The sequence below is a fragment of the Rattus norvegicus genome, chromosome 6 (assembly GCF_021556685.1).
Source record: "Rattus norvegicus strain SHRSP/BbbUtx chromosome 6, alternate assembly SHRSP_T2T, whole genome shotgun sequence".
Taxonomy (NCBI): domain Eukaryota; kingdom Metazoa; phylum Chordata; class Mammalia; order Rodentia; family Muridae; genus Rattus; species Rattus norvegicus.
In genome coordinates, this window is record NC_141539.1 from 55,896,901 (window position 1) to 55,918,072 (window position 21,172).

The window sequence follows — 21,172 nt, forward strand, 5'->3', positions numbered from 1 at the left end:
ATAAGAGCATGCACTGTACATACATACCTCCTTTCTTTATCCTGTGGGGGAAGGATAGGCATTAGTTGACCAGACAGTATTCCACGTAGATATGCACACATGTTAATTCAGGGCCTCCAGGCAACCGCTTTCTTGGAATTTGGGGACTAGTCTGAAAATGGGCTAGGGATGGGGATCAAAAAGTTCTGGCTATTAGCTGTGTTAAACCAAGCAGTTTGGCAGTTGATAGCCTGGAACTACAGAGGGTCTAGAAGCTGAAACTATTGCTTCTTACAACTCCAGGAATACAGTGACTTTGGTGAAGGCAAAACCATTCCATTGACACAACCGACCCATTCTTCTTTGCCCATTTTCTCCCCAGTAGCCATCAGAGCAGAGATGTTGTCTCACAGCAGGGAGGCTAGAGGGCTGACAGCTTCAGTTTCCTATAACAGGAAGGAGCTAGACTGGGTGTTAATGCCCTTCTCATACAAGTCTTGGGTTCAAAATTTCTAATTTTATTCCTCACTCTTTGACAAGTGTTGACTGCCACATGGTACAGCTAACTTTCTGAGAGCACAAGTGTGAGTCTGAATTTTTAGCTATTTTTCTCTTTTGAATTGGGCCATGATGAAAACTGTACTTAGAATGCAAATAGGAACAGCCAGGTTCAAGATGCATATTTACCACATAGCTGTAATTTGCATGTAAGTTGCAATGCCTATTGGGTCACTATACATCTTTTTAAAAGGCCTACTCACATGAGACATCATCATCCTCACATGCACAGATGCGACCCTTTTAGAAACAAGGTACTCTTTTTCTGTCTTTCTCTTAGTCATTTGTAAACAGACTGCAGACAAAAAATGTCTTTTTAAAATTTCAGTAGATGCTCAAGGATTTCTTACCCGAAGTCAAGGTTTCCAACAGTGCAAACTTCCCCTGATAAATACGGTGGAAAGCAACACACAGCTTTAAGCTAATGTCCTTTAAACCATCTGACATCCAGATACGTAAAATCCCTTGGTAGTCATGGTTAATCTTCAAATACTCTTAAGAGGCATCTGAGTCTTATCACTCACTTCTTCTTTGCCACTGAGAGACCCTGAACGTCAGGGCACCCAGCTCCCAGGACATTTGGGCATTTGGTTAAATTTGGGGTCTAGAATCATGAGCTCACTGGGTCTTGGCTATGAAGTTAAAACTGCAGCCACTTCAAAACCATTGCTCATGCAAGTGTTAGCTTGGTGTCAGGAACTCTACCCAGGGCTCTCTCTGCATTTGCTCAGGTAGTTTTCCAGAGAGAGTTTCATGTGCCCAACGTCAGGTGCCCAGGAAATGAGAGAGCTTAGATTTGAACCTGGAACTTGACCAACTCTAAAAATCCTGGCTCACAGCCATTGTGCTCTGGCTGTAAGAGTTACTGAGGATATATCTGGCCCCGGGAGAAGTGTGTGACACGCACAGGTTCTCTTAGGAATCACATGTCTGAGCAAGTGAGAGTAGGGAGGAGGGAAACCTGGCATGCAACTACTGTGTGTTTCCCAGATGGCGAGAGATGAGAGTCACACGCAAGAGAACGGAGATTGTCTAATGACATAAAGGCCTAAGCGGCACTCAAAGTTTAATTTTCTAATCTGTTGCATTGTTGTTGGTAGAGTTTGCTTCCTTTAGTCCCATCCCTTTCTAGAAATACTCTGCAGAGAAGAGCACATTATATTCTACTGCTACTCACAACGGGGCTTTTCAGGAGCACTTGTCCAGGGCAAGGTCACTGGAAGCCTACTTACTAAATCCCATCAGGGCTGGAGTAAGCTGCCAGAGAAAGCCAAAGGCCATGGTCCTGGCCTCACAGGTGACAAGGCCCAAGGGCAGCTAGAATTCTATCCCTTCATCTTCTATTCTCCCCTTCAAGCTGCGTACCCTGCCCTGTACAAAACAAAGGCAACAAACAAGCAAAAACAAGGGAAGTCTCAGCCCCCCCCCCCAGAACTCACAGAGGTTTCTTGTCCTTCCTGGTCATGGAGGAGCAATGTCTGTAGACTGCTTTGGCCAGCAGGACCATCAGGGACCCCAGAAGACCGACAAGAACTATGGAGCCCAGAGTGATGATGAATGGCACATACCATGCGGATGGAGAGAATATGTTTTCCCTGCGGATCTGGTAGGTAATCCTGGGCTTGAAGGACAGAGAAAGGGAGCGTGAGAGGGGTGGAAGCGCCTTTGACATTCAGTCTTGCAGTGTGTGAAGTGTCTCGGCACTCTTCCCTCCTGTTCTGCAGATTCCACATCTGTGAGCTTATAGTTGGTGCTTCCAGCTCTGACCTCTTTATTTTCTATCCGTTAGATCCGAACCCAGAAAAACTGGGGAAGTGTGTATCAGCTCCTAGCTTAAGTACACTGTCTGTCTCTCTTCCCCTCCCTTACATCTACAGGGTCTACAAGCTAGTTCTCTGTTGCAACGCAGCATAATCCAGGGACTAATTTAGCCACTGTCTCTCACTGGGAAGGCAGGAGCCATGAAAGCTGTTTTTGTTCTTGTTTTTATACCTTGTAAGCTTTTCAGTGTTCACTCGATCCAGCTGCCACTGCCAGATGAGTGGGGCTGTGATCACAGTGAGACTTCAAGTTCGGAATCTGCTTCCTAGAGTGGAAGACAGATAACCAACAAGTCATGGAGATTTCGGAATTGGAAATGTCGAGGTCCGTTTGCTGTAAACCTAAGAGACTTGGCAATTTCTTCCTAAGGAAAGCCTGCCAGCTTTCCGCACAGTAAAGGTCCTCCATGTTTGTTGTGGTTTGAGTATGAAACCCCCACAGGCTTAGTAGGTAAGGGAGCTTGCTGCCAATCCCCATGGCTTAGATTTGATTTCTAGAGTCCACCTGGTGTGCAAAGAGCACTGACTACTACAGGTTATCCTCTTACTTCCACATGTGTGGGGGAGTATACACACGCACACACACATACATGTACACACACGTACACACATGCACACACACATAAACACATATATACATACATGCACACATACACATACACACATGTACACATGTGCACATACACATGTACACATATACACACATATACATGCATATACACACAAATACACATATGCACATATATACATACATACGCACATATACATACATGTACATGTATACACACATATACACATATACACACATATACACACAAATACATATATATGCACAAACACTGAATGAATAAATAAATAAATAAATAAATAAATGCCATAAAAAAATCTCAAAAGGAGTAGCTGGGGAGATGGTTAAACAGTTAAGAGTACCTATTGTCCACATCAGGTGACTCCAGTTCCATGAAACCCAGTGCCTTCTTCTGGCCTCCATGGGCATCTACATGTAGGTGTTGCATATACACACATGCAAGCATACACACACACGAGCATAATTTAAGCATAAAGGAATATGCCATTGAATACATTAAAAATGAAAGCCCTTCCCCTCCAAGTTTAGGAGGCAGGGCCTTGCTACAGGTACCCTGGCTGAAAGTGTGCCTTCAAAGGCTATACCTGCCTTCTGGCCCCTTCCAGCTCTCTGCTTCTTGTAAGTCATGAGATGAGGGGGCTCCTCGACCACACACTCCTGCCTGCTAAATTATGAACCAAAGTAAATCTTTCCTCCTTCCCAGCTCCTGCCAGGCTGTTCACTACTATACAAAAGAAAGCCAGTGGGATTCCTCTGATCTCTACGCTCCGGGGTCTATTTTTCTTGTCCTTTTTTTTTCTTTTGCCTTCTGTTTGTTTGGTTTTGTGTGTGGTGTGTGTGTGCAAGTGCATGTTTTGTGACATGTTTTCTCTGTGTAGCCCTAGCTGTTTTGGAACTCAATCTGTAGACCAGGGTAGCCTCAAACTCAGAGATTTACCTGCTTCTGCCTGCTGGGATTAAAGGTGCATACCATTAATCTGTGTCCACGCCCTTACACATATTTCCATCTGCTAATCAATGGCCCTTCCAAACAAAGGTCTCAACTTTTTTTTCCCTGTCTGCCTCACACTTCTGGGTCTATTGCTATAAATTCTAAGGACTTATGGCTGGAGATTACAGGTCTCAGATTCTTACCCTGGGAGTTGTGATGGTTGTGACCGGGTGAGGAATGACTTTAACACTCAGAGTCACTGTCCCTGTTTCAACAAGAGCCTTGGCTTTTGTTCTGCCAGACAGCAAGTTGTCATCGGTGACGTAGACAAGCAACTTGTAGTCCCTGACTGTATCAAGGATGCTATAGTCAAAGCGGGATGCCAGCAGCAGGCGTGTGATGTTGGAGCCAGCATTGGGAGAGAAGGCAAAATGATTGTTGATGTTGCCTAAAGGAGATTTGACGCAAGAATGTGGGTAAAAGAATTTAAAAGAGGGTAAAATAAAGACTCAGAAGAAAACTGCACTTGTTTTTAATTCCCTCAAATTTCTGCACTTTGTTTTTTATGTAATAGGGTTTCGTTTGTGATATCTTGCAAGTGAGGATGCACTGGATACAGAGCCACAGTGCCCCTCTCTTAGGGCCACCAGGGGGAGAGTTAATTGTCCTGGTATGTGGACAGCAAGACCGCAGAGTGAGCCATGCCGTAATCATGGACCATGTTCCCTTTATGCCTTTTGTGGAGCCTGTCTGGCTATCCTGGTGTCAAGGGTCGAAAGTCCTCTAAAGGAAGGAACCTTCTGATATCACAAGGACTTCAGGCCCAGGTCCTTGTGAATTCACCCCACCTGCCTCCTAACCCATGCACACACTGCCTGCGCTGAGTGGGTGCACAAACATAAACAGGCATGCACGCACGCACGCACGCACGCACAAAATTCTGTTGGGGCCCACAATCTGATGGTGCCTAGGGCAGGGAGAACTCCAGCCCGATCATGGCTCTTGTTCATCCTCCAGTGTCTCCAGACTCAATACTGACTGAAAAACCAGGAAATGGAGCAGATGATGCCATTTTTACTCCTTAGCAGCGAAATGCTCGGTTAAGTCCTAGGGACACTCAGTGTGGATTAGCTCCATCCACAGCAGCTGCGGTCTCCAGGCACGGTCTGCCCCTGGGTTTTGTGGCACAGTGGCTCAGAAATTTCCCACTGCTCTGCTAGGCTCAGCGGGCGGCAGAGACGGATCTTTAGCCTTTCATGTGGAATTGTTCTGCTTATTTGGGTTTAAATCTCTGGCCCCGGCACTTCATTAGATGAACTATTTCGGTCTCATTTCCATTGAGGGGTGCTCTTTTTCCCCCTCCTTCCCGCAATGGCATATTTTTAAAGAGAGAAAATGAATGGAGCAGAGGAGTATTGCTGAGGACATGTTTCAGAAAGCATTCAATCTATTTAATCTATTTCTATCCCGAGAGAGGCCTGGAAGTCCCTTCCCCCACGGCACTTTTTTTTCTTTCCAAGAAAAGAGGTAGTTGAAGAGATGAAATAGAAAAAAAATATATTCATTGTATTCTGGGAATTTGGGGGAGAGTATTCCATTAAAAGGATTCATCCTTCCTAGAGCTTTGCAACAGCCCTGTGGGGGTGAGTCTGGTTGTGGGAAGTTCCTGGAGAGAACTGGATGAGACAGAGAAGCTGACAGCACTGGGAAGCACAGGGACCCTTGGATTCTTCATGTAAAATATACCTTCCCAGCCCAACACTGTGCCGGCCGCAGTGTATGAGCAGAGACCCACTGCCTGGTTCCTCCCCGGATGGCCCAGCATTGTTCATACTAATACCTGAGCCAATGGAGTATCGAAAAGATCTGGGGCTAGAATCAAGGTCAGTGCACGTCAACTTGAAATTCTGAATGTTGGTACCAACTTTTAGGTCCACTGGGATGGACATGAAGTAAAAATTTGGAGTACATATTGGCTTTTCGTCATTTTCTCCAACAATGTTCACAGTAACCTAGAACAGCAAGAAAATGGTTTAGAATACTATTGCATGCAAGTCGGGGTGTGTGTGTGTGTGTGTGTGTGTGTGTGTGTGTGTGTGTGTGTGTGTAGGGGGAGTGTTGGGGGCATAAGTCAGAGGACAATTTGTGGTTGGACCTCCCTTCCTATCGCCATGTGGATCCCAGTGAACAAACTCAAGTTTTCAGGTTTGGCAGCTATCTCCTTTATTTGCTGAGCTGTTTCATCAGCCCAATCCTTAGGAGCTAAAACGCACCTAGCGAGCACTCAATGCGTGGGATATGCAATTTGCATGAATTCGCTGATTTAATGTCATGTGTGAGAGAGAACGTGATAACTCCCATCTACAGATGAGAGAAAAGGGAACTCAGAGACAGCAAGTAATTGACATAAAACCATTCAGATAGTAAGAGGCTGAGCTAAGATTTTAGTGTGGTTTTGTCTTGCTCCAATTCCCTTGCTGTTAGCTTCTCTGCTGTGTGTATGTATGTGTAGCACTCTCTCTCTCTCTCTCTCTCTCTCTCTCTCTCTCTTTCTCTCTCTCTGTGTGTGTGTGTGTGTGTGTGTGTGTGCTTGCACACGTGCACTGTCCCTTGTGAACCTGAACTCAATTGCTAACTTTGGTGTGCATCACAGTGGTTCTCAACCCTGGATCCATTTTCCTGAGACCACTTGAAGTCCCTGGAGGATGTGGCCCAGACAGTTTCTGTTATGTTCTTCAGCTGGCTGTACCATACGGCCTGGCCTAGGAAGCAAGTGGTTAGAGCAAAGCCCTGCTTTGGCACTGTCTCCCCGTGTCCTGGGCTGTTAGACCTGCACTGAGTCTGCCACAAGCCGGCAGGTAGATCTGTCATTGCTGAGTGTCAGGCCTGGCAAACTGACTGGGACACCTGCCAGCAGAGGACCCCATATTATCAGTCCTGAAAGGGACTTATGTGACCATTTTGGCCCATCACGTTATTTAAAGGCTTATGAATTTCGAGTCCTATTCATTCTACTTTTGAAATGTAGGGATTTCAGCTATTTCTAATACGGGGAATAAATTGAAATATTCCCTCTAGCAAGCTTCCAGACAGGAGTCCATTCATTTCTGTCTTAAGAAAATAATAAAGAAAAAGGACACCCTAACAAATACAGCAATTATCTCCAACTTTCCCTGGAGAGCAGCGTTGAGCCTCCTGAATCCCTGAGCACACCATCCCATTAGCTCAAAGCAGGTCGCCAGAGGAACTGAACTATCCCGCATTGGTTAATCACGCGACGTTCCACAGAAACAGGGTCACAGAGATAAACTTTGTCCATACCCTCTCGGAAGATTGGGAGCACGAGTAAGAAATGAATTCATTCTCCTCATTGCAAATCAGTTGCTGTCCCTCCCCACAGGGCTGCCAGTCGCTTCCCCCATGCTTTTTCCCTTCACTAATGGATATTTATGGGCGTCACGTGGCCCTTAGATCATCCTAACCATCACCCCACAGGCCCACCAGGGTCTCATGGGATGCTTGTGTGGGACACCAGCACCCCTCGGAAAGCATGTCTGGTGTGGCATGTGAACTCAGGACCCACACACTTGTGCACTGAGAATCTGCGTTCAACGGGGCCTCAACGTGGACCTCTGAGAAGCAGTGCCTCAGCAGCTTCTGTGGTGGTTTGGATGTGGGTAAGGCTTGTGCCCAATCTGCTAATGCTGTGGAATGTGAGAACTATGGCAGGTGGGGCTTGTGGGAGGTCCACGGGTCATTGAGGGGACACCCTCGATGGGATTGTGAGACCCTGTCCCATTCTCTCCTTGCTTCCTGACTCTTGAAATGTGAGCATTATCTAAAACGTATATTCCCACTACATGCCACTGTCACCAACGGCACAAACAGATGGGCTTGAATTTTCAGAACCAGGAGCCAAAGAGTACCTCTTTTTCCTTCAGCCATAGCCACTACGTGATTTTTATCATCACAATACAATCTTGGGTCACAGTATCGCAGTAATATCTACTCCATCAGGCGTGCATGGCATGAGGCAGAAACAGGCACGGCTGCTTCAGGAGGAGATTAAGAACGACAAATCCAACCGCTCTGGCAGCTTGCCACTCACCACCAGCTCATAGAAGAAAAGCAAGACTTCAAGTGCCCTAGCAGGAACTTGGCTCTACACAGTGGCTTTGTGGCTTCAGTAGATATGCCAGTGTCTTGCCATAGGTCTTAGGGCTTCTCTCAGTTGCTCACAACTGTGAACCTCAGATAGTTGTGGATCTCTATGTCCTGGGAACTGCTTCTTCCTCTTCTCCTCATCTACCCATTCTCCTATAGCCATATGCTGAAGGCATGGAGGGGACCCCAAGTCAATCAGCTGGGTGAACTATAGGAGACCCAACAGCCCCACTCACAGTGACTGAGCTCCTGTCCTCGCCGTTGGTGGCCTCGACCGTGAGGATGTAGACAGGAGTGGTTTCATGGTCTGCCTTAGTAATTAGTTGGAGTTCTCCTGTCTTGGGATTAATCCAAAATATGTTTGGGTACTGGAGGCTGGCCCCTCCTCTGGATATAGAATACACCACTGGTCTCTGAGGGAAGTCTCTATCAGTCGCTCGCACCTGCCCAACCTGGGTTCTAGCTGCAGGAATAGAGTACAACCATTAGTACTGACTTGGGGGGAGGTATCTCACTGTCATTGGTAGACTTTTAGAAGCGTCCTAGTTGTCACAAGTCCATATGTTTACTATATTATATTCGAACGATATGAATGAACATGCCATCCCCACTCCCAACTTTCGGTAGTAGTGCTGTCTAAAAGTCTCTTGAGTTTTCAGATTTTCTATAATGAGCTACTGGGGAGCGAGAGGTGGCTCAGTGGGTAAGAACACCTGTCCCTCTTTCAAAGGACCCAGATCTGATTGTCAGCACCTGCATGGCAGCTTGCAACAATATGTAACAACAGTTTGGGGAGATCTGACTCCCTCTTCTGGCCTCTGCAGGCACCAGACATTCACACAATGCACTAACATACCTGCAGGCAAAACGTTTGTACACATAAAATAAAAATACTTAAGTCTTTAGAAAAATAACATAGCAACTGAGGACTGCCCAGGGTAGATGTTTAAGTTCTGCTCTTCCTGTTTATTTTACAAGAGTTGGTATGGCTGCTGAAGTTCTTGTTTTGTAGAAGTTCATTCTTACATTCTTGTCCGGGGGAGACCCTGCTATTCACTCCTACAGGCTAGCATCAAGTGCGTGACCTGTAACAGAAGGCTAACGTCCCAGTAGTGGGATCAGTGGATTCATTAAAGGTTTGGTCCTGTTGAATATGTAGAACACTGGGCAAAGGGTGAGGAGCTGATGTGCTCCCTGGATCATCTTTTTCTGTTTTGTTTTGAAACGTCATGTCAGAAACTAGAGACTTCCATAAGGAGAATGAGGTGAACCGGAATACTAGCAGGATGCTCTGCCTTTGATTTGGCTCTGTTTTTCATTAGAGAAGGAATACCCGTGAGCCCAAGGTACATGGCTAGGGAGGAGCTGTTATATTTGACAGAATATACCAGATAACATAGAAAGCTAACACTTACTATCTTCAAGTCAGGGAAGATGGAGAGAAAGTGAAGCTGGGAGCAAGGATTTTCTGTTTCTGTCTCTGAGTCTTCCTCTGTCCCTCATGTGTGTGTTCTTGTTTTCTATCTCTCATCTATCTATCTGTCTGTCTGTCCATCTATCTACCTATCAATCATCTATGTATGTATGTATATATGTATGTATGTATGTATGTATGTATCTATCTATCTATCTATCTATCTATCATCTGTCTCTGTATCTATGTATCTATCTATCATCTATTATCTGTCTGCTTATCTATCTATCTATCTATCTATCTATCTATCTATCATCTCTGTCTCCCCACCGTGTGTGTGTGTGTGTGTGTGTGTGTGTGTGTGTGTGTGTGTGTGTGTTTTCTCACAGGGTCTCACATAGTCCATGCTGACTTTGAACTTGCTATGTAAGATCAGATGGCCCTAAATTCCTGTTCCTCTTGTCTTTACCTCCCAATTTCTAGGCTTACAGGCATGTGCCACTATGTCAGTCATGAGAATCTTGTCTCAATGGGACAATAGCCCATAAAAATCAAAGTACCATTAGAAAGGCAGAAAATAAGACTGCCGGTGAAGTAAAGAAAAAGAAGGAAATACTCTTACTTTGACTTTAGATAAAGAAACTAGAGAAGTGGGAAATCGTTTCAACTGGTGGACAGTGAGCTGGTTAAAAACCACAGAAGAAAGAGACCCAAGGAAAAAACTCAGTTGACAACACCAAACACTGTAGGATTAACAGAACTAAGCAGACAGAGAAGGAAGCAATCGGGGCATTCAGAAAAACGCAGTTTAATCAAGATTTCAAAACCTGTGTTTCACCTGGAGGTCTCTACAGTGGCAAGAGCAACTCAAGAGTGGTGTGGAGAGAAAGAAAGGGGTAACGGGAGTGGAGAGAGGGTCGGGGAGAAGGAGAGGAGAAGCCATGCCTGGCAAGAGTCTGTGACCTGGGACTTGGTCCCTACCTACCTGGTCTTGTCTCTGGCACGTCAAACATGTAGGAGGACCTCTCGAAGATGAGAGGAAATTCATTTTCTGGGCGTGTTAGGATAGAAATGTAGATGCTTTCTAAAAATGGAAATAGAAACAAATCCAAATCACAACCTGTACTCATTTGTTCTGTGAGCAGTTTGAAAGTTCCTTGTGATGTGCGTGGGCTCTGGGATACAGGTGGGAACCTGGTTTCAAGACACCAAGTTGTAGGTTCTCTGATACAAGCACAAGCACTGTGGAACCTGGAGGAGAAAGTCTGAGATGAGCCGGACAGCAATTAAGAAGGGCAAGTGGGCCAGTATGAAGACAGGGGCAGTGTGGAGCAGGGGAGAGTGCGGGATGGGGAGAGTGCGGGATCAGAGATGGTTTGGAAAGGGGGATAGTGTGGGATGGGGGATGGTATGCAGTAGGGGGTGGTATGGGATGGGGGATGGTATGGAATGAGGAGACAGTGGGCAGAGTGCAGTGGGGGATAGTGTCTAATGGTGGACAATGAGATATGGGGATAGTATGGAGAGAGGGACAGTGTTGAATTAGGATAGTGCAAAATTGGAATAGTACAGAAAGGGGAGGGGTATGGAATGGGAGGAAGAGTTCTAGCCATGTACAAAACAACCTTGATATAAAGCACCTTGAGTCTGTCAGGGCAGCTATAAGTGATTTGGTGCAGCTGAAGGAAAGGGACATTGGCAGGAGTGGGGAGGTGCAGCCATTGAGTTAGGCAGCAGCTAGATCATAGAAGTGCTGGTGTGCCAAACCCAAGAGTTCAGCCATGAACTTGACAGGTAGTGGTACATTGGCATTTCTAAAAAACAAAATCACTGGCAGAACTGGTGAAGCTGTGTGGGAAAGGAGCAAGACTGGAGGCAGAGAGACCCTTAGAACACTCAGGTGCTCTAACTCAGCCAAGAGGAAGTAGCTATTGAGGACCGACTGGTGTAGCAGGGAGACTCTGTCCTAAACCTGGAAGTGCTGAGTACAGTTTAATCGTCGATGCCCATGGGGATGCCATACGGAGTAAGTAAAAAGGTACTTGCTTTCATAGTATGGAGGAGCCACATCTTGCACCTGGATCATCACACTGTATTTATTGCCAGCTGCGAGGTTGCTCGGATTTTCATAATCTAGATCACCAATCAACTAGGTCAAGACAGACAACAGATTAAACGGGATAAACAGCCCTATTGTTGAACTGACAGATCTGTTTTCATACAGTTAGTGGCCACGTTAATTGCCAGCATCCTTTGGGAAAGCATTTGCCAGGGTGCTCAAGGAGCTGTGAGACCATGCTGTAACACCCACCGCTAGAGAACTGATTTACCAGCCCAGAAACATGTCTCCAAGGATACCCATTTACCTAGCACTTTTGCCCAACAAATAAGGTTCATACTTTCAGGTCAGTGGAAGAAAAGCCAGTACTGAACCTTTTATACAGGAATAGCTCCGTTATTTAACACAATTATACAAATATACACGAAACCACAGAGAAATGAAACAGGAAAAATACATCAAACTGTGGACACGGTGATGCTCTTCAGTGCTCCCTATGTTTTTAAACAGTGGATATGGATTAAGAACCTAAGAAAAATATGAATTTCCCCCAAATAGAAATTGGTATTTTTATGACACCATTGCTCTCTAGGGGATTGAGGTTGGAGGTAAGAAAGGAGGCAGTCTGAGGAGGAAGGTGGCGGGCAGCTTGCTCTTATCCCCAAGGTCCACTGGAAACACCCCTCAAGACCCATCCACTTGCCATGTCCTCCCTGTTTGCTCTTTTCCACACATACTATGGCAAGAGCCCGGTGTGAGCAGAGGCTCACAAGCTTGCTGAACCCTGCCTCTCATGCCTGTCCATCCGATCTGCCTTCGCTCCCGTGCATACTTCCCACCTGTTCCCTGTTTGATCCTCTGTAGGGTCTCTGTTGGTTCTGGGATGCAGAATCCATCAAGACAGCACAGGCCCTGCTTTCTCTCCCTTGTACCTCATTCGAGGAGCAGGCACTCAAATAACAGAGGAGCTTGTGTGCAGCGGACACTGCCAGGTCTACACCGGCTCACTAAACCGAATGCAAACACAAGCCACGCAAAGACCTGAGCACCCCAGCACAGCTCTGCAGAATAAACGATGCTGAAGCCTGGGGAAAATACGGACCTCACAGGAACACACAGCCACTATTGAGTCTCCCTGCTACCATGGCTCTGAGAGGAGGCTGCCTTGCAAATTTCTCTCTGCGGGGTAGCAAAAGCACCATGCCTGTCGGACCAGCTTTCCTGTGTCCTTTTAACAATGCAATGACCGTAAACTGACCACAATTCTCCCAGAGCCAGCTGGACGCTGTGAGAATCGGCGGCTGCTCCCCGCTCCAGATGGCGTGGTAAAGTTGAATTTGTTGTTCGGAGCTTCGCTGTCATCATCAAAGCAGAACTTGTTCAAGTCCAAAAGCAATGTCCCGTTGGCTGCTCTCTCGGGCAACATAATGCTGGCAAAAAGACATAATTCAATATTTTCCCCTAACAAATGGCGACTGAGTGGGCCTTCTAACCTAGGTGGAGGCTAGATACCTCTACTCCATTTTCAATTCTACAAGTTCCTGGCTGTCATAGTATCCTCCTCACTGCCTCACCAGTCCTGCCCCCGAGTCCTTTCTGAGTGCCTTTAACAATAGCAGCTAGAGGTATCTTGTTAGTGCAAGGTCATGACGATCTAACAAGCTCCTCCATTCAGTCACCACCTTAACTTTGGGCCATAGGACTCTCCTCACAGGCTTCTACTTTATCTCTCTGATCTCAGCTCCTCCTTATTCATGCTTCCCCCACCACCACCACACTGGCCTCCTGTTGCTCCTTTCACTAGCCATCAAGGCTCTAGCCCCAGGGTCATTACTCCTACTTTTAGAGCATTCCTCTTCCTCCTCTTCCCCCTCCCCTCGCCCTCCCTCTTTCCGTCCTCCTCCTCCTCCTCCTCTTCCTCTTCCTCTTCCTCTTCTTCCTCTTCCTCCTCCTCTTCTTCCTCCTCCTCTTCCTCCTCCTCCTCCTCTTCCAGCAGGTCTCCAGAGTGGATCTCAGAGTCCCACATAGCAAAGGCTCAGTCCCTAGGGTGGTGCTCTTGGGAGTTGGAGGAATTTCTAAATTTTTTTTTTCTTTTCCTTTTTTTTCCCGGATCTGGGGACCGAACCCAGGGCCTTGCACTTGCTAGGCAAGCGCTTTACCACTGAGCTAAATCCCCAACCACGGTGGAATTTCTAAAAAGTGGAGTCATCTGAGAGTAAGTCTGCATATGAGGGCATGTCTTCAAATTGGACTGTGGGATTCTACCCTTTTCTCACTCTCTTTCAATCCTCAGTCATGAGGGGAGTGCTTTTACCCTACTGTAGGCTCCGACCATAATTTGCTATCTTGCTATAGGTCCAAAGCAATGGGGCCAACCTATTGCCGTCTGAAATCTCCAAAATTGTGAGATGAACTAATCTTTCTTGGGTGTTTTCTAATAGAGCTGGGAAATGGACTGATACCCTCCTTCTTTCATTTCCTCGAGTTTCTAACCTAATGTCACTTTCTTTAAAATATTAATGACTCCTATCCACTGTTTCACCTGTTGTTTGCCTCTTTATTTGCAATTCTTAGAACTTAACATTATCCAACGTGCTACCCATTTTACTTATTCAGCCCGTATACTGTCTGCTTCCACCTAGAATGTACTCTATTCGAGGGCAGGGATCATCGTCTGCTTTGCTCTTAGCCCTGTCAATAAATATCTGTGGAATGAGTGAATGGTAGCATATAAGAGCATAGTTGTGAAGAATACAAGAGAAATGAGATTTCCACACTCAGACTATTAGAAAACCCTACCCCTAAGCCCCACCTCCAGTGACCCAGCAACAGTGCCCACATCATCATCAGCCACCAAAATGTGACACGTTTCCACAGTTGCCCTATCCACATGAGCTATACCCCATTATAAAAAGCCAGTACTTTCTCTTCGGAGCTTCTTTTCTTCCCTCACACCCTTGCTCAGAGGCAGCCTCTGAACAGCCCCTTCTCCAATAAACCTCTTGTGTGAGATCTGTTGCATGGTGTGATCTCTGCTTCAACATTCCTTAGCTCTGACAAACCGAGGTCCTCTGCCACTAAATCCTAATCCTGACTGCTGGAGTTTTCACTTGTTGAGAGAAGATCCCTCAGTTCCCATTCTTGGAAGGTTGAAAATTCCTTGATGTTTGTCCTGGAGGCCTCAGTGTCATACAGGGGCATCTCAATTCCTTAGCATTGTTAAGGCAAACCCATTGTTCTCAGTTCAGAGAGAGTAAGAGAGAACTTATCTGGGGCCAGATGTGAGTGGCCACAGCTCAATGGCACAAACTTGGGGTTCTCCAGATATCATGGAATGCTGTGGAAGTGGCTCTATGAGAGTCACTTATGGAACAAAAAGTCATGAATCAAAGTATTTGTCAAATACACTGGTGGGAACCACGGGGGGAGGGCAGACCACAGCAAAGAAGGGGAAACTGCAATAAGTCTCAGATGCTATCTGATGACATTCTTAGTCTCAGATTGGTGGAAGCCAGTGTCCCACTAGGAATACAGTTTAAAGTTTTGATGGTCACAAGGATGTTAGGTCAAACACAGGCAGGCAATAAATGACTTTCAAAGGGACTAAATGTAGCCCAAGATAATTTGGCTCTGGCTTGCAACATTTTAACCCTCCATAATTATGAACTTCTACCATTTGGTATCATAGATTCTCTAATCCAGGCTTAGCTTTTCCTCCCTCCCTTCCTCCCTCCCTCCCTTTCTTCTGTCTGTTTTTTTCCTTTCTTTCTTTTTTCCTCTTTCTCTCTTTTCCAAAAGTCATATATTAAGGGTCAACTCTGAAGCCCTAGCCTCAGCCTCTGGTCTAGCCAAGCTTGGTGAATAAAACGGAGGAAGACTAACTCCTGAAGGCTTCAGTTCATAGAAGGCTGTGCTCACATTTCCAGTTTCTCCTTTTCCATATTCAAAACAGACATTAGCTTTTGCTACATGACCCACTGGCTTCAATCCTAGTGACCTGAAATGACAGCATTTACTGCTGCTCCCCATCCTTTGGGTCATCTGGTAGCTCTTTGGTTTCTGGTTGGACATGGTTGGTCTCTGCGGTCGCTGGATGCTGGATTAGAGCTGGTGTCTAGGGTGGTCCTGTTCACAGGACTATGGGTGGAAAAGGATGACATCCGGTTCTCAGAGCACTCAAAACCACGACAGTGCATAAAGTCCTCTGATTCCCGGTATTCTCTACAACCAATTATACTCCTCCCACTCTACAACCTCTTCTTGAGACAGCTCAGCAACTGTGGAGCAAGGATAGTGTTAGACTGTGATTGTTAACAGCGTCCTCTTGCTAGAGAGAGCACAGGTGTCCCCGTGTCTTCACAAGGCCACACTGGCAGAAAACACATCTGCCATTTTGTTCCTGCCATCACTGTGCAATGCCATGGTTTTAATCATTGATTCTTTGAATACAGACCACTTATTAAATACTAACTGTGTGTTTTAAGAAGTATCTCTAATTCCATTGTCTCCAAGAGCTTTGTACTCCTGTCCTCATCTTACAGGGAAGCAAAGAAGAGTTGGAGTTGGGGGTTCAAGGCGTGTCTAAGAAAGTCAAAGTCTCTGGACAAGAGTCTCCATTGTCTGTTAGGATCATTGCAAACTTTAAGTTCCATTGTGATAGGGTAAGGCCTCCATCTTGTATGCTTACTGAGGCCATGTCAGGTTGAATTAGAATTTGATCTCCTGGATGGAAAGTCCGAATGGAAAACTCCCCAACTCTATTCTAGGCACCAAAGGTCAGGCTGTCCTAGCTAAGTTATTTCAGCTTCTGTAAACTGCCCGTTTCTGTGGAACCCTTCTAGCCAATCACATATCTTTGCTTCCGAGAAGCCTGCTTCAAAGGGTTTACTTCTGCGAAGGTCCCTGCAGCTGCTGAGAGAGATGCAGGCCATGGTTTCTGTCTTAAAACACTCCTTGTTCTGGATACTTGAGTATACCTAGGTCCCATCCAGTTTGAATCAATTAATTTTAATTGGCTACACACTATGTCTAAGTGGTCATCTGTGGTGAGTTCCCCATAACACCATCAATTGTATCTAGGCCATAGATGTTTGTGGATCTTCAGAACTGAAAGAGTGCCTCATCTAGAGAATTCAGGATCCTGGTGCCAGATTCCACCCCCCAAGCCCCCATTCTCTTTCTTCCCCTTCCTCCCCCCATCCCTGCCTCTGCCTGTTGTATGCTAGGCACACACTAAAACTACATCAGCAGTTTTGACATGTTCTTTCATTTTTCTCAACACTTGTTATTTTTCCCCCACAAACATTTCTCTTGGAAAGCCACTCCCCCTCATCCATCAATCCCTTCCTTCCTCTAAGGGGAGCTGCTGTGCTGCTGCTCTCCCTCACAGCTATCAGACCGTGGGTGGGGTGGGGGGATAGGTCCCTGGGCAAAGGTGACTGAGCCCAGCAGTTTTCTGCATCCACCTCCTGTTCATGAGCAGCTTGCAAAGCACTTTTAGCCAAGTGTTGGACAATTTACAACCTGAGCGGAGGCCATCCAGCTGCCTTTGATGCCTCCACTGGAGCCCTGGGCTCATTCACCATCAACCTGGAAAAGCCACAGGCCCTTCGTGCAAGGAGGTGGGAGCCTGTAAGGACCTACCCCACCCACCCACAGACTCTGAGCCTCAGGCTATCCCGTAACTGCCACTAATGAATGCTGGCACCCAGCCCACCCACTTCCCAGCCTATCTGCAGAGACTTCCAAAGTCACAGTATTCTAGAATAAATGTCAGAGGCGGTGGAGCTCCATTTTCTTTGTCCTGTGGTTTTGTTTTGCTTTCGTGCTTGGCATTGTAATGGCTGGGAAGGAGAGGGGATTAAAGATAGGATGGTGGTGGATTCACTGGGCAGAGCTTCTTAGTCCCATGGTCTGGTGTGTTCCAGGGGTGGGGTGGGGTGGGGTGGGGTGGGGTGTGGAACGCGCAGGCTGAATTCTTGAAGTAAAGATTTCCACTTTCCAGCTCAAAGAAACAAGCCATTCCACGGACCCGCCTCACTTCTAAGCCTTCAACAGCCCAGCTGGGAGTTACTCTCATTGGAAAAGCCTGGAGGTGATGGCCTCACTGTTTGGAATTATTTTCAGTAATGGATATAATTAGCATAGTTACTGATTTAGTGTGATGGGCTTCAGGGCTATTTTGGAGAGAAGATCAGGACTGGGCGGGCTCACCTGGAGGACCTACAATATTTAAAATGTGATTTCACCAGGTAGTATGGAATGCTGTCTGCATACTGTCCTACCACCTCAGGGGACTCTGGAACACAGGAAGACAGAATATTCAATAAACTGATTTGAGAAAAAGAGAAAACAAACAAAGGGGCCTGAGATGGCACAGTCTGCTCCAGGCACTGATACCCTTGGTGCAGGGGAACAAAGAAGAGCCCAAGGGCTTAAGATTGCAAGAGAAGACTTCCAGGATGCCAAGGGCTAGCATAGATGTAGAGTTTTCCAGGGAGGTGGGTGAGCCTGCAAAGTTCTATTCCATCTCTAGTGTTCAGACTTCCTTTAGCAGAGTATAGGCTTAGTTTGTGTGTGTGATGTTGTGTAAACCACACCCTAATTATCTGTGGCTGACATTGCTGCCCATCTTGGAGACTGAATCTTGAATGCTCAAGCTGGTAGAACATGGTTCAGCTTGTGACTGGGTGAGCCAGGGCCTCAGCCAGAAGTAGCTAGCAAATTAAGATACTTCTAGGAGATTTAGTGAAGAAATGATTGCAGAGGGGTGTATGGGTATGTGTAGAAATTTTAAGGACTGGCATATCTCTCGGGTCTAATAAGCCTGGGACATCCTTGGTACTCAGAGACTGGGAAGTACCAGTGGAGGGAGAAGTCTCTAAAACTGGAACCCAGGGACTGGGAGTGTTGTGTGTAAAGGGATGCCTTATGGGAACTGAGCCCTTTAGAGTATGGAGGGGGCAGGTTAGAAAGGGAGGCAGTTGATAAACCACTCCTGGCCTCACTCTTACCCCGCGTTTTTGGACACTTCCCCACTGGTCAGGCAGAAGATAGTCTGCAAAGAAGATAGTAGGCAGCCTTCCAGGGCGTGGGGCGAGGCACAGGGTGGACCTGAGGTGTGTGTCCCGACAGACTGCTAGCCACAATACAGATCCTCTAGCACTGAGTAGAGCAGGAAAGTTGTGAAAAATGGGGAGCTGGTGAAATGACCGTAATAGCTTTTGATAATCCCAGATGGCCTTTGTCTGGGGCTATTTGTCTTTTGTGTGGCCATTCTATGTATCAAAACTGCCCAAAGTCACCTGAAACAAACCTGAAAAAGCAGCCAAAGATACCCCAAGAGATTCTGCTGATAGGGTCATCAAAACAGGCCAGTTCTGATACTCAGTCTCACTTCAGGTGCAGGGCACTCTGCCCTCAAAGAGTCATTGCTGAGATGCACCCCACCCCCAAACTGACTCCATTCAAACTTCCAGAAACTGGCTAGCGTGGAAACCATCAAGCTTAAGCTATTATGGAAGAATTCCCAATTGCGTGGCTTTTTGACAAAATAGCAGAAAGACAAGCTACAGTTTAGGAGGGGGGTGGTGCAGTAATCCAGAATCAAAAAAGAGCTTTATGGGGCTGGAGTGAGAGCTCAGTGTTTAAGAGCACTTCTGCTGTTCCAGAGGACCAAGGTCTCCATGGAGCCTCACAGCTCATTGTGTATAACTCCATTTCCAGAGGGTCTGATACTCTCTTCTCATCTCTGTAGGGAACCAGACAGGCATGTAGTGCGCAGCCATATATGCAGGCAAAACACTAACACACTTAAAGTAGAAATGAACTATTAAATGGCTTTACTTGAAACTTATTGTGACTTAATTGCGAGTCAGAGAACAAATAGAAACATAATAATCATGTCCCACACGCAGCTGTATCTCCCCTTCGCGTATTCACAATTAAGTCTCGTCAGGTGAATTAGATGTTTTGTTTTGATTTATTCCTGTTATTTACCGAGATTTCTTTCGGAGCGCCTGGCTACTAATCCTGACTCTGCAGCATCTATTACAGCAGCTAACAGCAGGGCATCACCCTTGGTGGCAATAAGTAAAGAAAAGACACAGTCCAGAGAGGGCCTGTGGTACGAATGGAACAAAATTAAAAAAAAAATAGCTGTATACACACGTAGAAAGCAGAAGAGAAATAATGAGGAGGGGAGTGAATGGGCAAGGAAAAGGAATGACAAAACGGTGTTTGAATGAAATGGGCCACCTCCAATCCGCTATAGAGTCATTCCCTGATGCCATGCCATATGAAAGAAGCCAGGGGTCAAGGACCAGCCACGGGGGAACACATTCCGACTCATGACTACCTGAAGGTGCGCTTTCTGCATGTTGCAGGATTGTCATTGATATCTTCCACGATGAAGGTTATCTGCATGCGGTTCTCCTGACCCCCAGAGGGTCTGTCCTTCACCAGAACTTCCAGAGAAATGATGGGATTCTGTCTCAGTTCACCTGCATCTCGATCTAGCCTCTGGGCCACTTGGATTGTCCCTGTCACTAAGAAGGCAAAGGTTAGAAGACAAACGGAGACCATGAAGAACCCGGGAGAAGGCTATGTCAGAAGGATGACCAGCTTGCCCTGAGTGAGCCCCTCTACAGACACGTCCTGTACAACCGCACGTGCTTCTGGGTTTGATGTTTATTGGAACACCTGACCTGATCTTTCTCTAAAGCCATGCCTTAGACTGCAGCGTTGGGCCCTGGGTGCAGCACTGTCCACAGCGGACAGAAATGGTCGGTAGCTGACTCTAATTTGATCCACTGGATTCTCTCTTGGAGAATCTGTTGCTAAGAAACACACATTGGAGAGTGAGCGAGCTACAGCAGGAGCTGCAGGCAAAACCCAGAACTTGAGCTGCTGAGATCCTTGGAGCAGTGCTGGTTCACACCCTTCCCTGCCCTGATCACCTGGCTCTCAGAAAGAATGGCGCTGTGCCTCCTCTCCTTCCTTCGCTCCCCTTCTCTCCTCTCCTTTCTTCTCTTCCTTTCTATCGTCTTATGCTTAGCTAGATTTGCTGTCCTTTGTATTATTTGGAACCAGAGTCTTGGTTTAAACACTCAAAAAAAGTGTGGGAGGTTCAGAGGTAGTGCTTGCCTGACATGGATGTGGTCCTAGGTTCAACCCCTAGCACTACTGTGTAGTGTGTGTGTGTGTGTGTGTGTGTGTGTGTGTGTGTGTGTAAAGTTCGTTTTTGCAACATCAGAGTAAACAGAACTATTTCTACATTCTTAGCCATGTGAGTTCGTCTTTGCAAAGCCCTTACAAGTTTCCAGAGGCAGATCCCAGCTGCTAGCTTTGCATGTCAATCATTTCCTTAGGCCCGGAATAGGTATACTTTGCTCAAGAGTGTGTGGGACCAGTGACACATCGTCTGGGGTTGTCGGATGTTGGCTTCCACAAAAGCATTATGTAAAGTGAAGTCCACTGGGCTGACACGACCTGGGTTTATGGTGAAGGGACAGTATGGTGGCTAAGAGAAGAGGCTGTAGAGTCATCCATCTTGGACATCAAGGTGCCCCCAATGAGCTGGGGCTCTTGGGCAACCACTGAACGTGTCTGGGTATCTCTCTAGCCCTTGGTTTTCCTTTGTAAACTATGGGTGTGTTAG

At 46.5% G+C, this 21,172-nt stretch overlaps 1 protein-coding gene across 2 annotated transcripts in view; it reads right to left on the reverse strand.

Annotated features, from left to right (window-relative positions):
- Cdhr3 (cadherin-related family member 3) overlaps window positions 1-21,172 on the reverse strand; it is a 60,742-nt gene that overhangs the window by 6,835 nt on the left and 32,735 nt on the right. For both annotated transcript variants that reach the window (XM_087554941.1, XM_087554940.1), the window contains exons 8-15: window positions 19,871-20,060; window positions 12,773-12,944; window positions 11,502-11,604; window positions 10,441-10,539; window positions 8,278-8,504; window positions 5,718-5,889; window positions 4,081-4,325; window positions 1,973-2,158 (exon numbers count right to left, since the gene is read on the reverse strand). In XM_087554941.1, the coding sequence (XP_087411067.1) occupies window positions 1,973-2,158; window positions 4,081-4,325; window positions 5,718-5,889; window positions 8,278-8,504; window positions 10,441-10,539; window positions 11,502-11,604; window positions 12,773-12,944; window positions 19,871-20,060 (1,394 nt within the window). The remainder of the gene's footprint in view (window positions 1-1,972; window positions 2,159-4,080; window positions 4,326-5,717; window positions 5,890-8,277; window positions 8,505-10,440; window positions 10,540-11,501; window positions 11,605-12,772; window positions 12,945-19,870; window positions 20,061-21,172) is intronic.